This window comes from Ovis aries, chromosome 19, assembly GCF_016772045.2.
Source record: "Ovis aries strain OAR_USU_Benz2616 breed Rambouillet chromosome 19, ARS-UI_Ramb_v3.0, whole genome shotgun sequence".
Taxonomy (NCBI): Eukaryota; Metazoa; Chordata; class Mammalia; order Artiodactyla; family Bovidae; genus Ovis; species Ovis aries.
In genome coordinates, this window is record NC_056072.1 from 5190909 (window position 1) to 5206073 (window position 15165).

The 15165-nt window shown below is 45.5% G+C and overlaps 1 protein-coding gene across 2 annotated transcripts in view; it reads left to right on the forward strand.

The window, feature by feature from the left end:
• Positions 1-15165, forward strand: part of TGFBR2 (transforming growth factor beta receptor 2) — an 88984-nt gene that overhangs the window by 51731 nt on the left and 22088 nt on the right. For both annotated transcript variants that reach the window (XM_027957940.2, XM_012099309.4), the window contains exons 4-5: positions 12005-12804; positions 14634-14775. In XM_027957940.2, the coding sequence (XP_027813741.1) occupies positions 12005-12804; positions 14634-14775 (942 nt within the window). The remainder of the gene's footprint in view (positions 1-12004; positions 12805-14633; positions 14776-15165) is intronic.

Sequence of the window (15165 nt, forward strand, 5' to 3'; positions counted from 1 at the left end):
ACATGCTGGAAGTTTAATTAGGCCCTGCACGAGCTCCTGGCCTTCTGTTGTTTAATTAAAATGGTTTTTTACTATTTGGCTGAATTTGTTTACTTTTTCTTGAGATGATGGATAGGGAATTATCTCTCTGCACTCCCCCCTGCAGTTTTTCTACTAGAACATTCTCATGGGCCATTTTCTCACTGGCTGGCAGAGTATGGTTGTCCTAGGGCTTTGCCAACAAGTCCTATCTGTGGCAGACTCCCAAGGGATGTTTGCTGAAGCAGTGCTTCTCAGACCGGAGTGTGTAAGTGAGTCTCATAGAGGACTCTCTCACACGCAGGGCTGCTGCCGCAGTGCAGCACAGGGTGAGATGCGGCGTTTCCCCACATCCCCAGCTGGTGCCTGCTGACTGCGCCGGTCTGAGGGCATACCCTGAACAGCAGCGTTCCAGGAGATTCTTTTTGTACCATGCCGTCAGTATTTTTAAAGATGAGAAAATAGACAAAATTTTGGAACTCCCAAGTTAGAAAGTATGTATATATGGTAACTCCCGGATTATAAAGTGTGTATGTAGTATGCTGGATGAGGATGTAAGGGAGAGACCGGGCGAGAACAGGAAAGCTAATAGGATGTGGATGCCGCAGAATAAGGAGGCAGTTTGCTTTGCTTCTTACGAGAGCCTGTATATTTTTTTCTAGGGATCCATGTCCTCTAGGGGCCAGGGCTGCGACTCAGTAATGCTTCCCTTGTTTGTTGAGTGAACACACTTGGAACTTAGCCAGTAAATGTCTACGGGATGTTGGTACCTTTTGTTCACTTTCAACATCTTCTTTATTATAACTGGGTCCAACATCACTAGATAAGTGGTAAAACTGAGTTTTGCCTCTGGGAAAACAGAATTCAAACCAGACAGCCAAAAAGCACCTGCCTCTCTTCTCTTAGTATAGCCAGACTGACTCCCTCCATAGCCTTCTACTTGCTTTTTTTAAAAATTGAGGTACAGTTGATTTACAGTGCTGTGGGTGTTTGAGGTGTGCAGCAAAGTGGCTCAGTTATATATACGTATATACACACCACACACACGTTCTTTTCCATTGTAGACTATTACGAGGTATTGAATATAGTTCCCTGTGCTATATGGGTCCTTAATTGATTACCTGTTTTATATGTAGTATCAATTGTTTGTACCTACTAATCCTATATTCCTAATTTATCCCCTCTCCCACACTTTCCCCTTTGGTAACTGTAAGTTTATTTTTGAAATCTCGGAGTCTGTTTCTGTTTTATTGATTCGTTCATTTGTATCGGTTTTTAGATTCTACATAAAGTGACATCATATGAAATTCGTCTTTCTCTGACTTACTTCACTTGGTGTGATCATCTCCAGGTCCACCCATGTTGCTGCAAATGGCATTATTTCATTCTTTCTAATGGCTGAGTACTATTCCATCACACACACACACACACACACAGCATGCCTTCTTTTACTGTTGATGGACATTGTGGTGGCTTCCATGTCTTGGCGATTGTAAATAGTGCTGCAGTGAACATGGAACAACATATTTCTCCAGATACATGCCTAGGAGTGGGATTGCCAGACTGTATGATAGCTTTGTTTTTAAGAAACCTCCATACTGTTCTCCATAGTAGCTGTTACCAATTTACATTCCCACCAACAGTGTAGGACGGTTCCCTTTTCTCCATGTCCTCTCCTGCATTTCTTGTTTGTAGATTTTTTGATAATGGCCATTCTGATCAATGGGAGGTGGTACGTCATTGTAGTTTTGATTCGCTTTCCTTTAATAATTAAAATACTGATCATCTTTTCATGTGCATTTTGGATATACATATGTCTTCTTTGGAGATATGTCTATTTAGCTCTTCTCATTTTTTTTTCAGAATTAAAAAAAAATTTACTTTTGGCTGTGCTGGGTGTTCTCTAGTTGCGGTACTTGGGTTTCTCTCATTGCAGAGACCTGGCTGCAGGTCACATGGGCTTCTAGAGTTGCGGCCCGTTGGCTCCGTAGTTGTGGCTCTGGGGCTCCCGAGCACAGGCTCTGTAGTTGTGGCACGCAGGCTTAGTTGTTCCGCAGGCTGTGGGATCCTCCTGTGTCAGGTTGAACCTGTATCCCCTGCATCGGCAGATGGATTTTTTACCACTGAGCTGCCAGGAACCCCCCCCGCCCGCTTTTTCGATTTTTTTTTTTCTTGATATTGAGCTGCACGAGCTCTTTGCATATTTTAGAGATTGATCCCTTGTGGGTCGCTTCATTTGCAGACCTCTTCTCCCGTTCTCTGGGTTGTCTTCTTGTTTCTTTTGCTGTGCAAAAGCTTCAGAATCCCAAGTTCTTAAAAACCAGCTTCTACCATGCTGGTTCCTCTAAATATACAGAATGATAACTGTCAGGTTTTGGTTTTGTTTTTTTCTTTCCATGCTACATGGCTTGTGGGATCTTAATTTCTCAACCAGGGATAGAACCCAGACCCTTGCCAGTGAAAGCACAGAGTCCCAATCACTGGACTGCCATTGTAGAATCTACTTTGATTATTCTTAGGGGTTTCTATTGCCTGATAAAATATTGCTAGTTTAAATCTAGAACTTTTTTTTCTAGACTTCTATTGACAACTTTTTCTTCAAATTGTCAATAAAGGCAACTTGTAAGTGTGTATTAAGAAAATCATGAAATCGAATCTCAGCTCAATGTAGTGTCTGGTTTAGAGGCAAAGAGGTAACATGAAAAGTACAATACCTTTCTTAGATTGTAGACTTGGAAAGCTCAAGAGAAGTTTCCTTCCAAGGGCTGCAAGTTCAGGATTTGAAATTCAGTCACTGTTGGGTAATGTCCTGTACAAAAAGTGACCTTAAACCCCAGGCTGCAAACACAGCAGGGCAGAGATATGATTTGGGGATATACAGGAGACTTGGGATAAAACTTCTCAAGCCATTTTAACAAAATGTACTTTGTGTTGGTCTCTTTGGAAATAATAGGGTTTTTGGACTGAATGAAGAGTGCTTTAAATATTGTGAGCTTGTCTTCCTGATGCCACATCATCCCTTACATATAAATTGTATCATCAGAAAGGCAGTTTCCTGTGAGTGGCTCTGTTCATACAGTAGATAAGCAAGCCCAGTGACATTTGGAGGCTAAACAACACTGATCAGGTGTAAAGGACCAGGTAAGAGGAGCCTACCTGGGTAGACCTTCTTAACTGGTATGGCACATTCCACCATTCTGCCTCCCAGTACTGGTTGGTTGGGATGTAAGTCACGTTGAGTAGAAATAGCTCTAGTTGGCCTCAGTGCCTGAGCCGTTTTTCAAAGGAATGCATTTGAAATATCCCCATTAGAATAAGGTTTGCTGAAGATTGTTGGTATGTATTCCTTATGGAGGCCTTTTGCTCTATCATATACTTTCTCTGTATCTACCAGACTGATCATACATTTTTTTCTCCTTTAAATTATTAGTGTGGTCAGTGATAGGAGTTGCTTTCTTTGCATACTTGCTTTCCATTTAAAATAATGCTTCTGTAGCTTTGGCTGGATTTGGATTGCTAGCGTTGTTATTATTGGTGCTAGTGGTAAAGAGCATGAATGTCGGCGCAGGAGACAGAAGAGACACGGGTTCGATCCCTGGGTCGGGAAGATGCCCTGGAGGAGGGCATGGCAGCCCACTCCAGTTACTCTTGCCTGGAGAGTCCCCTGGACGAGCAGCTTGGCAGGCCACAGGGTCGCAAAGAGTCAGACATGACCGAAGCAGCTTAGCACTGCACCGCACACCAGTTTTATTTAGAATTCGTTTTCAAAATCGTAGTATGTGAGATTGTTCTGTAGTTTTCATATATTCTTTCTGGTTCTGGTCGTCCTGTTTTCAAAGCATGAGACACAGTGCTTTTCCTATTTACTGAGTGTGGGTGACATTGAAATGACCTATCCTTGAAAGCTTGGGGGCTCTCAACTTCATCTGAGATGGGTGTGTATTAGGGGCTTTGAGGGGAACACTGTTGCTCCCATGTTTTTGGATACTTTCTTCCCCAGTTTCTACTGGGAAAAAAGAAACTTTCAGATAAGCTGAAAGAATGCAACAATGAGCCCCTGCGTATCTTTTCCCTTTCCATTTGCCACCTTCTCATCCCGTGGGTATTTTCAGGGGTGTATTACAGTCACAGTTCAGTTTCCCCAGAGCGGTGAAGTCACTGCTGGTCCAGTCAAGGACCAGGCATGGCCTTCAGTTGTTCTGACTCTTCCATGTGTCTCTGATTTTTTGTGACTTTGACTTTAAACAGGTGGACCACTGATTTCATTGAGGCACATTCCGGATATATCTGATGGTTCCCCTCTTGTTTTGACAATGGTCAAACATTTCTATAAGAAGTCCACTGGCATTTTTATTGTAGGAAGTTTAGGGGGTTGACAGTTCTGCAAAAAACAAACTCTGACATGTGTATCCAGTCACTGGTACTAAGAAATTTGACAGTGAATCATGGGCTTTAAAAAAGATTCAAAATTACAGTTGTCCTCTATAACTACTCAATTTCTTTAATGTTTGTAAGATTATTCAATTTTGGGGGGCTCAGTTTTAGTGAATTACACATATTAATTTTTAGGACATTGACCAGTATTGTTTAAGTTTTCAAACTTACTGGCAAGAAGTTTTTCCAGTGCCTGAGATTCTGTGTCCCCCAGGCCTCTATCTGCCCTTTGCTGCACATCAGTGTCACCGAGGTTCATCTGTGTGCTGGTCACTGCAGCAGAGTCTGTCCAGTGTTGCTGATCCCTCCTGTGTCTTTGTTTTCCATTCCTCTGATTTCAGTGTTTCTCTTTACTCTCTTTCCTTCTCTTTGACTGTATACTCTGGTCCTTTCTCTAAAAGTTCTTTTGAACCCTCTGTTGGCTGAAGATCCTGGGAGCTACCGTCAGCATCCCTCTTGAGGGACACTCCCCCTGCAGCTGGCCACTGCCTGTCACACCAGCCTCCACTGTATACACAGGATCCCCGTGCACATGTCTAGGAAGTGACCTGCCACGCCAGCCTCCGCTGTACACACAGGATCCCCATGCGTGTGTCTAGGAAGTGACCTGCCACGCCAGCCTCTACTGTACACACAGGATTCCTGTGCGCATGTCTAGGAAGTGACCTGCCACGCCAGCCTCCGCTGTACACACAGGATGCCTGTGCACGTGTCTAGGAAGTGACCTGCCACGCCAGCCTGCGCTGTACACGCAGGATCCCTGTGAGTGTGTCTAGGAAATGACCTGCCATGCCAGCCTCTACTGTTCACAAGGATCCCCGTGCGCGTGTCTAGGAAGTGACCTGCCACGCCAGCCTGCGCTGTACACGCAGGATCCGTTAGTGTGTCTAGGAAGTGACCTGCCACGGCAGCCTCCACTGTTCACACAGGATCCCCATGTGTGTGTCTGGGAATGAGACCTGATTCAGATCCAGCAGCGTGGCTACAGGACTTCAAAATGACCCATGTGAAACCAGTCAGTGCTTGGCATTTAGTAGGTTCTCAGTCAATGAGAGCTGTAGTTGTAAGTATCACCATTAACCCAGTGGCTTTTAGGCAGGAAATTCTCCCTTCCCCCAGCCCCTCTCTCCTGAGCACAGCTTCCTTGCTTGGCTCTCAGCCAGTTGCATATGTATGCTGTTGCTTTAGATGCGCATGCTGGCGTGGGGGAGTCTCTGTGGCTGGGTGTCACTGCTGGCTTCAAGCAGCTCTGTGGTTGCCTTGCAGTGTTCACCAGTGCACCGAGGTGCACAGAGAGCAAGCATCTGTAGCCCCTTCTGTTGCTTGGGTCACTTCGTGCCTTGGTAAATTTCTGCCCAGACTGCTTCACTGAGTCAAGGAACTGCAGAGCCAATTCAGCTAGTGAAGTAAGCGCGCCTCTCGCACAGTTAGCTCTGTGGATTTGGTTTTCATCAAGATGCATTAAGCAATCCATATCGGCATTTTAACTCTCGACCTTAGTTTAATGTCTTTTTCACTATGTGACTTTTTTGAAGAAAAAATAAATTATAGAGATTCAGTGTTAAGTTCCTTTTGGCAAGCAGCGATGGATTTGGGCCTCACAGAGGACTTGAAAGAGCTTGGGAGTGACTTCTTTTCATTGTGGTGTGTGTGTGTGTGGGATTAGGCAAGTTGTTTACTTTTAAATTACTCAGGAGGAACCTATACCAAGGACATTCCCCTTGAGGTTTTCTGCCAGTTTGTATGTTTTTATGGCATACTAACATTTATCTTTGACGTTTGTCCTTAAAAAATATTTATCAAGATTCTGACATTTGCAAATGGCTCTTTATTTGCAGCTCACTTGGGCTCCTGTATGTGGGACACATTTGGTTGGAAATTTTGGGAATTACCAACCTAGATAGCATATTGAAAAGCAGAGACATTACTTTGCCAACAAAGGTCTGCCTAGTCAAGACTATGGTTTTTCCATTGGTCATGTATGGATGTGAAAGTTGGACTGTGAAGAAGGCTGAGCGCCAAAGAATTGATGCTTTTGAACTGTGGTGTTGGAGAAGACTGTTGAGAGTCCCCTGGACTGCAAGGAGATCCAACCAGTCCTTTCTAAAGGAGATCAGCCCTGGGTGTTCTTTGGAAGGAATGATGCTGAAGCTGAAACTCCAGTACTTTAGTCACTTCATGTGAAGAGTTGACTCATTGGAAAAAATTCTGATGCTGGGAGGGATTGGGGGCAGGAGGAAAAGGGGACGACAGAGGATGAGATGGCTGGATGGCATCACCGACTCCATGGACGTGAGTTGGAGTGAACTCCGGGAGTTGGCGATGGACAGGGAGGCCTGGCGTGCTGCAATCCATGGGGTTGCAAAGAGTCCAACATGACTGAGCAACTGAACTGAGCTGAACTGAACTGAAACAGCCTGTTGGGTCCATTGCTGGGGAGACAGCTTGGTGGTGTGGAGAGAACACGGGCTCTGGAGCCATCAGACCTGCAGGAAATGGGGCCCCCTCAGTTTCTCCCCTCCCCACCCCCACGCTCACTCTGCCTTCCCTCCTTTCCACCCTCCCCTCCCTTCCCTCCGGTAGCCTCCTCTGTAAACTAGCAGTGAACAGAAGGCTGCTGGGGAAGTAAAGTGAGCTGCTGCTGATACAGTGAGGGACCCAGGACTCAGCTCAGCAAAACCCATAAGGGGTTGGTTACCTCCACCGTTCTTCACAGAGTTCAGAGGAGGGTTTCCCATCCTTTTCCACTGCAGAGCTGCCCTCACAAGGGCAGAATCTACCCTTGTCCCTGGGGTACAACACACCACCCCAGGAGGACCACTCATTGGCACCATTTCTCCCTTACTCAGTTCCTGCAGAAACAGAGGCGTCTGGAAGTTTCTGCTCCAGGAAACCCAGGCAGAGAGACCAGCACTCAATGCCTTCACTTAGCCAGAGCTCTCTGGTGCTGTGCGTGCCGTGCCTAGGGAAGCCTGTGGATCTCTTCACAGTGATGTCTTTAAAACAGCACACACAGGAATTCAAAGAAAATCCAACATAGAGTCGTACAATTAAACCATACAAATGACTTAAGAAATTTGTGATATAGTAATCTTTGCCTCTATAGTAATGGATTAAGTAACAAGATCTAGCATCAGATGGAACAAACTGGAATGGCTAAGTGCTGCATATAGAGGATTCGTTGAGGCCTCTGTAAGAAACGTTAACACGGCATAAAAATATCTGTGGTTTCTCTTGGTGACAAAGTCATGGCATGGCTCATGCTGGGAAATGTGAAATTTTAGTTAAAGATTAGAGAAAATAAAAGGTGTCATTTTGCCCACGTAAGTTTACAGGCCCACTGAATTCTGTCTCTGGAGCTGAGGCTGAGAGCTACCTTTGTGTGCGCCTGGGAGGCGTCCCCCCCTTTGTAGGAACCCCAGAACTCAGTGTGGCCACTGTTGTCCCCTGTTGCAACAAGGGAGTGTAAAGTGAACCTCGGGTTCTGAGCACTGGTTACCTGTGTGTCCAAGAAATAGCTGATGGAGAGTACTGATCTTTGATCTCAGGTGTCCTCGGCCTGCAGCGTCTTGGAGCAGGGCTTGGGTTCCCATCCGGAGATCAGGGCTGGGTTGCTGCAGTGAAAGCACTGGATCGTAGCCACTAGGCCAATGGTCACTGACAAGGGCCCTGGCCCTTCGGCTCTGCAGAAAAGAACTTCCACAAAGGTGGAGCGCAGTGAAGCAAGTACAGTGTTTTATTAGCAGGAAAGAGTACAGTATGTATGGATCGACACACAGAGGCAGACTCAGAGGGAGAGTCCCTGAGTCACATCCTCGTGGCAGTTTAAATCACTTATATGGGGCATTTTTTTTCTGGTTTTCCTTTGGCCAGTCATTTTGATTTGCCTGGTTCACAGTCCGTATTTGGTATATCTCAGGATCCTCCCAAGTGTGCGCACACATCTCTTAGCCAAGATGGATCCTCTGGGTACAGCGTCCCATGACATAGCTCCCTTGCCGGCCTGCAGGGAGCTTTTCTGTGCATGTGTGGTCTGGGAGGTTTCCTGACTTCCGGAATGAGAAGTATGTGGTTTGAGCAGGCCAGCCTTCTCCCTTAATTGTCCTGCTATTCTTGTCTTGGAATTTTAGTCAATAGAGAATGAATTTTCAGTTGCTTTATCCTGCAGGGGGGCCCATCTGCCTCCTCCCTCAGTACCAGCAGTTCAGCAATTATATGTTAGTTCCCTACATGCTGTGTCCTGGGATGCTGGGTTCTGAGAAGAAAGCAAAAAGGTTTAAGGTTGTTCCTTGTGTAAGACTTTTGATTCCCAGACAGGAGAGACTTGCACAGTGGCAGGAACACTGCTCAACTCTGGTTCTTCGTTAAGAACCGAGGGGAGGAGTCTGCACACCCAAATGTGCCCCTTTGGATGCCCCGGGATCACTTAGTGGACGGCCTGAAGTCACTTAGGCCAGCCCCAAGTGAAGACAACCACTTCATCAAATTGAGCGCTTGTATAAAGGCATTCTTAATTGGCTCCCGGTGATGTGAAGTTTAGAAACAGTAATGGCATGGGGTTAAGAGCAGGCGTCTCTAATCAGAGTCTGAGAATCTGCAGAATGGGGTTTATAATAATAGCAGTATCCATCTCATAGGGTTTTCTGTCAATTAAATATAAATACTATATAAAACTCTTGGCACACAGAGAAGTATATAATTTGTATTCGGTTTATTCTTCTATGTGTAATTGGGGGTTGGCAGGAAGAAATACTTCCTGCTGCTCCCTGAGTAAAGGTGAAGCTGACTTGTACCTGCTATACCCACAGCTGCTGGTTTTTCTAGGAGCAACTCAGGGGTTAACTCTGAGAGGGTGTGGGTGGCTTCTGTTTAGATAAAGCCACATCCCAGAGCTTCCTTTCAGCCTGATTTGCTATTGTTAGGGTTTTTCACCACCTCTTTGAAGTTTCAAGACTGACAGATGTTAATAGATAATTCCCTCCCCACCAAATTTTTATGTGTAGGTTTTCAAAAAGAAATCACAGGAAATTTGAGGGGAAGGTAACATTTGGTTTCTGATATTGAAAGGGGGATTTCTAGAGTCTTCTTTAAGCAGTAAATTTCAGATTTCTGTTTCTGTGTTTCCTTTAACCCGAAAAAGACTAGAAATCAGCAAGGAATGTTCTTTTTCATAAATGGAAAGGAACTGGAAAACAATCAGTGAGACATGACCAGTTCATTTGGATGTTTTACCCCCTTTAATGAATTGGACACACAGCTAAATAATTAGCAATTAATATTTAGAAATTTTTCATTGAGTTGTTTTCTCATACATAAAAGAATATTCACGTTGGAGGAACAAGACAGCTCTTCAGATTTCCCCGGTGCGCTGCAGGTTGTTAAAATAGCAGCAGTAGAAGGGGGGCGAGCAGACTTTTTCTGTAAGGGCCAGGTAGTAGATGTTTTAGGGCCAGAAGTGATCTCTGTTGTGTGAGCTACTTAGTGTCTCTCTCTTTTTTTTAATTTAACAGCCCTTTAAAAATGGAAAATCCATCCCTCTTGAGGCTGAACGAGAGCAGCCCCTGTGCCCTGGGGCCATAGTTGGCCGACCCCTGCTGAACAGCGTGGAGAATGGGAGGGAGTTTTTAAAATTGAAGTCTAGTTGATTTACAGTGTTGTGTTAATTTCTGCTGTACAGCAAATTAACTCAGTTATACATATATACATGTACATTCCAATATGTATATATAAAGGAATACAGATATACATGTATACATTCCCTTTTTCATATTCTTTTCCATTATGGTTTATCATAGGATACTGAATAGAGTTTCCTGTGCTAAACAGTAGGACTTTGTTATTTATCCATCGCATACATTCTCGTTTGCATCTGCTAACCCGAAACTCCCAATCCATCCCTTCCCCAGCCCTCTCCCTCGGGCAAGCACAGGTCTGTTTGCTATGTCTGTGATTCTGTTTGTTTCAGAGATAAGTTCATTTGTGTGCTATTTTAGATTCCATATGTAAGTGATAACATACTGTACTTGTCTTTCTGTCGGACTTTACTAAGCGTGATAACCTCTAGCTCCATCCATGTTGCTGCAAAAATGGCATTTTGTTCTTTTTTATGGTTGAGTCGTATTCTGTTGTCTATATGTACCACGTCCTCTTTATCCAAGAAGGGAGGGATGTTGTCTCATTAATCATTCATCCAGCTTCTAGGAAACGTCTGCTCAGCATCTAAGTGCCCTGCGCCAGCTGCTTAGTAGAGGGTGGTGATCAGTACCTCTAGATTTCCCCCTGTAGAGCTTACTTTCTCATGGGAGGAACAAGCAGAGAATCAGACACATGTATTTTTAAGACATCTTACGTTGTTACAGACAGGTGTCCACTTGAAGAACACATTCCCATTGGAGAGTCCAGAGAGTACAGGTGGAGTTACAGGAGAGGAATGTTATTTTCTGCAGCGTCTGCTGCGGTTTCTGGTGCTGACACTGCATCAGCATCATTTTATCTGTGCCCTCAGTCTTGATCTTGAGGCTCATTCTGTGCTGGGTAACAGGGACCATCCGTATCTCCACAAGAGTTTCTGTTTCTCCTGTAGTTCAATCTTTTCCTGCAACCATTTTCCCCCGTCACACTTCAGCCTCTAGTCCCACCTACCCTGGGTCCCATGCAGCCTGCCAGTGTGAGTAAGAACTTAGGTTTTCAAGATTCAATCACCAAATTTTTCCTTCTTCCTGTTTTTTTAAAATCCTTTTGAAGTATAATTGATTTACAATGTTAATTCCATACAGCAAAGTGACTCTCTTATATATACATATATATGTGTGTGTGCTCTTTTTCCTACTGGTTTCCATTATGGTTTGACACAGGATGTTGAACGTAGTTCCCTGTGCTATAGTAGGAGCTTGTTTATCCATCCTGTGTGTAACAGTTTGCATCTGCTTAACCCAGACGCGCATCCATCCCTCTCCCATCCCTTCTTGGTAACCATAAATCTGTTTCTGTGTCTGTGAGTCTGTTTCTGTTTTGTAGATAGGTTAATTTGTGCCATATGGGAGATTCCGCATATAAGTGATACTATACGATATTTGTCGTCGCTTAGTATGGTAACCTCTAGGTCCCTCCATGTATCTTGCAGTGGCGTTATTTCATTCTTTCTTATGGCTGAGTAATACTCCATGGTATATATGTACACCTTTATCCAGTCATCTGTTGATGGACATTTAGGTTATTTGTATGTCCTGGCTATTGTGAATAGTGCCAGCAAAGCATTTTTAAAGGCCAGTGAGGAAGGCTTTGTTCTCAGCTTGTAATCAGCTTGTTCTCAATTCTGATTGGTTGATGGTGAATTTTGATTTCCAAGCTAAGTTTTGAGGGAAGAGTAAAAAACATTGACTAGATGGCCAGATGGACAAGCACACCCAACCATCCGTGCCTGGAATAAAAACTAACCATACTGTGTCCATAAAAACTGTGCTGATGGGGAAAACACACAGTGCCTGGGGTGTGGACCACTTCTTCCCAGGGCACACCTGCTGACCCGCTGCTTCTCTTTGTTTCCACTTAGAGTACACCAGCAGTAACCCCGACTTGCTGCTGGTCATCTTCCAAGTGACAGGCGTCAGCCTCCTGCCACCGCTGGGCATCGCCACCGCAGTCATCGTCATTTTCTACTGCTACCGCACCCACCGGCAGCAGAAGCTGAGCCCAGCCTGGGACTCGGGCAAGCCGCGCAAGCTGATGGAGTTCAGCGAGCACCTGGCCATCATCCTGGAGGACGACCGCTCTGACATCAGCTCCACCTGCGCCAACAATATCAACCACAACACGGAGCTGCTGCCCATCGAGCTGGACACCCTGGTGGGCAAGGGGCGCTTCGCCGAGGTCTACAAGGCCAAGCTGAGGCAGAACACGTCTGAGCAGTTTGAGACCGTGGCCGTCAAGATCTTCCCCTACGAGGAGTATGCCTCCTGGAAGACGGAGAAGGACATCTTCTCGGACATCAACCTCAAGCACGAGAACATCCTGCAGTTCCTAACGGCCGAGGAGCGCAAGACGGAGCTGGGCAAGCAGTACTGGCTCATCACTGCCTTCCACGCCAAGGGCAACCTGCAGGAGTACCTGACGCGCCACGTCATCAGCTGGGAGGACCTGCGCCGGCTAGGCGGCTCACTGGCCCGCGGCATCGCGCACCTGCACAGCGACCACACGCTGTGCGGCCGGCCCAAGATGCCCATCGTGCACAGGGACCTCAAGAGCTCCAACATCCTGGTCAAGGGCGACCTCACCTGCTGCCTCTGCGACTTCGGGCTCTCTCTGCGGCTGGACCCCACCCTGTCGGTAGATGACCTGGCCAACAGTGGGCAGGTAGGGTGGCCCTGCCCCTTGCTGCTGGCCCCTCCCGCTCAGGCTCCATCCGCCCTGCACTCTGACCTCATCCAGGGGATCCACTCAGCCCAGGAAGTGCCCTGCTCTCCTGCCAGGTTGCCTCCGACAGCCAGCACCACTTCTCTCCCTGGCTCTCGGACCCTTCCCAATCCAGGACAGCCATTTTCTCCTTGAGTCAATCCTCATTTCTTGTCCATTTAGACTTTTTTTCTTTGCTTCAAGCACTGCTAGTATCTCTTTTTCCTTAGGGCAGTACTCAGCCTCTTTCTGCTCTGTACTTTTGGTCCTTACATTACTTTTTTTTTAAAACCATTTTAAAAGGCAGTCTCCTTGAAGTTCAAATCCACATACTTTTGGTCACATCCAACACAAGGCCTTGAACAGGCAAAGAGACCAATAAGTATCTATAGAGTGAGTGAGTGACTGGGTGAAGGGAGAGTTCTTTTGAAACATCTCACAGATGAAAATGGAAACCTTTGTTGGCTAAGGAGCTCTTAGAAACTGACTAACGTTACCATTGGGCGTCCCAGGTGGCAGTAGTGGTAAAGAACCCACCTGTCAATGCAGGAGACATGAGAGACTCGGGTTCAGTCCCTGGGTCATGAAGATCCCCTGAAGGAGGAAGTGGTCACCCACTCCAGTATTCTTGCCTAGAGAATCCCATGGACAGAGGAGCCTGGCAGGCTACAGGCCATGGGGTTGCAAGAGTCAGACACGACTGAAGCGACTTAGCACGCACACACACAGCATTGCTGTCATCCTTTATAAAAGATGGGCCCCGTGTTTCACACACCCGAAGCTTGGCTGTGACTGAGAGTGACGTCTTGGGAGCACCGTCACCTCCTCTGACCAGGCTGAGGGTTGTGCTTTTGGAGCACCTTGTCACTGCTCAGGCAGCCCTCCAGGGGTGCACATCCAGTGAGGAGATAAGCACGTTGAAATTCGGACAAATCAATGTGCCAGGGTGACCAATCGTGAAATAACTTATTAAAAAGAAAATTTTCTTCTCATGCATGACAATAAAAAGCATTATGTTGGAGTAATATTATCAACTCTCTTGACATTCCCCTGGATCCTTGGGAAGGACTTCACTGTTATTTAGTCAGTCTATACAAGCTGCATTATCACTCACTCAAATGATTTTTTCCTTAGAAATATTTTTTTCTTTTTTCCTACGTATCACAGTGTTTTCATACTGTCAGATAAAATCACACAGCATGCCTATCAAAATTATAAAATGACCAGATTTGAGCTTGTAATGGAAATACTTTCATACAGTTCCACTTAGCAGAGCTTTTATGTAATTACCTGACATCTTCGGCACACTAGAACCTGCCGTGGGGTGAACAAAGAAGATTAATGCAACCCTCAGGGGACAAAAAGAATCCTGGCAATTACTATTTTCACCTCGTATCTTGCAGTTTCAAGAATGAAAAGATACTTAATTTGGAAAAACACTGGAAGTATCAGTCACCAGTGCGGCCTCAGGTTTTCTGCAAGGATGTTACGGCACACGTGGTATAATGATCTTGTGTCCTGAGCCTAGACACAGCAGCTCTGGGCTTTGCCATTTCCTTATTTTGGCATTTGTTCTTTATATTCTTTCAAGGTTTTTCAGGGAGAGACAACCTATTTTTTAAAAAATTACATAAGCTCTGCCCTTCTATGCAGGTCTCATTATCTTAAAAATCATCATGCTTTTTAAAGATCAACTAACTGCTCCTGTAGGGGCCAAGAGTCAGCCGTATTTTGAAAGCAGACCTGCAGCTGGAGTTGGATGATGGGCCTCTGTGTGTGTTCTTCTTTAGGTGGGAACGGCGAGATACATGGCTCCAGAGGTCCTCGAGTCCAGGATGAATCTGGAGAATGTCGAGTCCTTCAAGCAGACGGATGTCTACTCCATGGCCCTGGTGCTCTGGGAGATGACGTCTCGCTGCAACGCCGTGGGAGGTAGGCGTGGACCACCATCCTGGTGCACCTTCAAATGATGTTGTGCTCATTGCTTCAGCACGAGTTCAGGGATACAGAAGAGCTGTTTGAGATCTGGTAGGACACAGATATTCCAGCATGATGTGGAGTCACTTAATTGTGCTAAAAAGCCTTGGTTCTGTAGCTGAAAGCCAGGTTCGGAGCATAAAGCATTTTGTCTCCTTTCCTGAAGTATATAATTACTTTTCCCTGGACTTATCTCTCCACTGGTATCTACAGATCTAGCAAGAGAGGAACACTAATAATATTTGTAAGAATTCATTTCTGCTTATCAAATGAGAACCATGATTCAGAATATTACCTGATTTTTTTCTTGTATTTTAAGGTTTTTCAGAATTAAAAGGTCCAGAA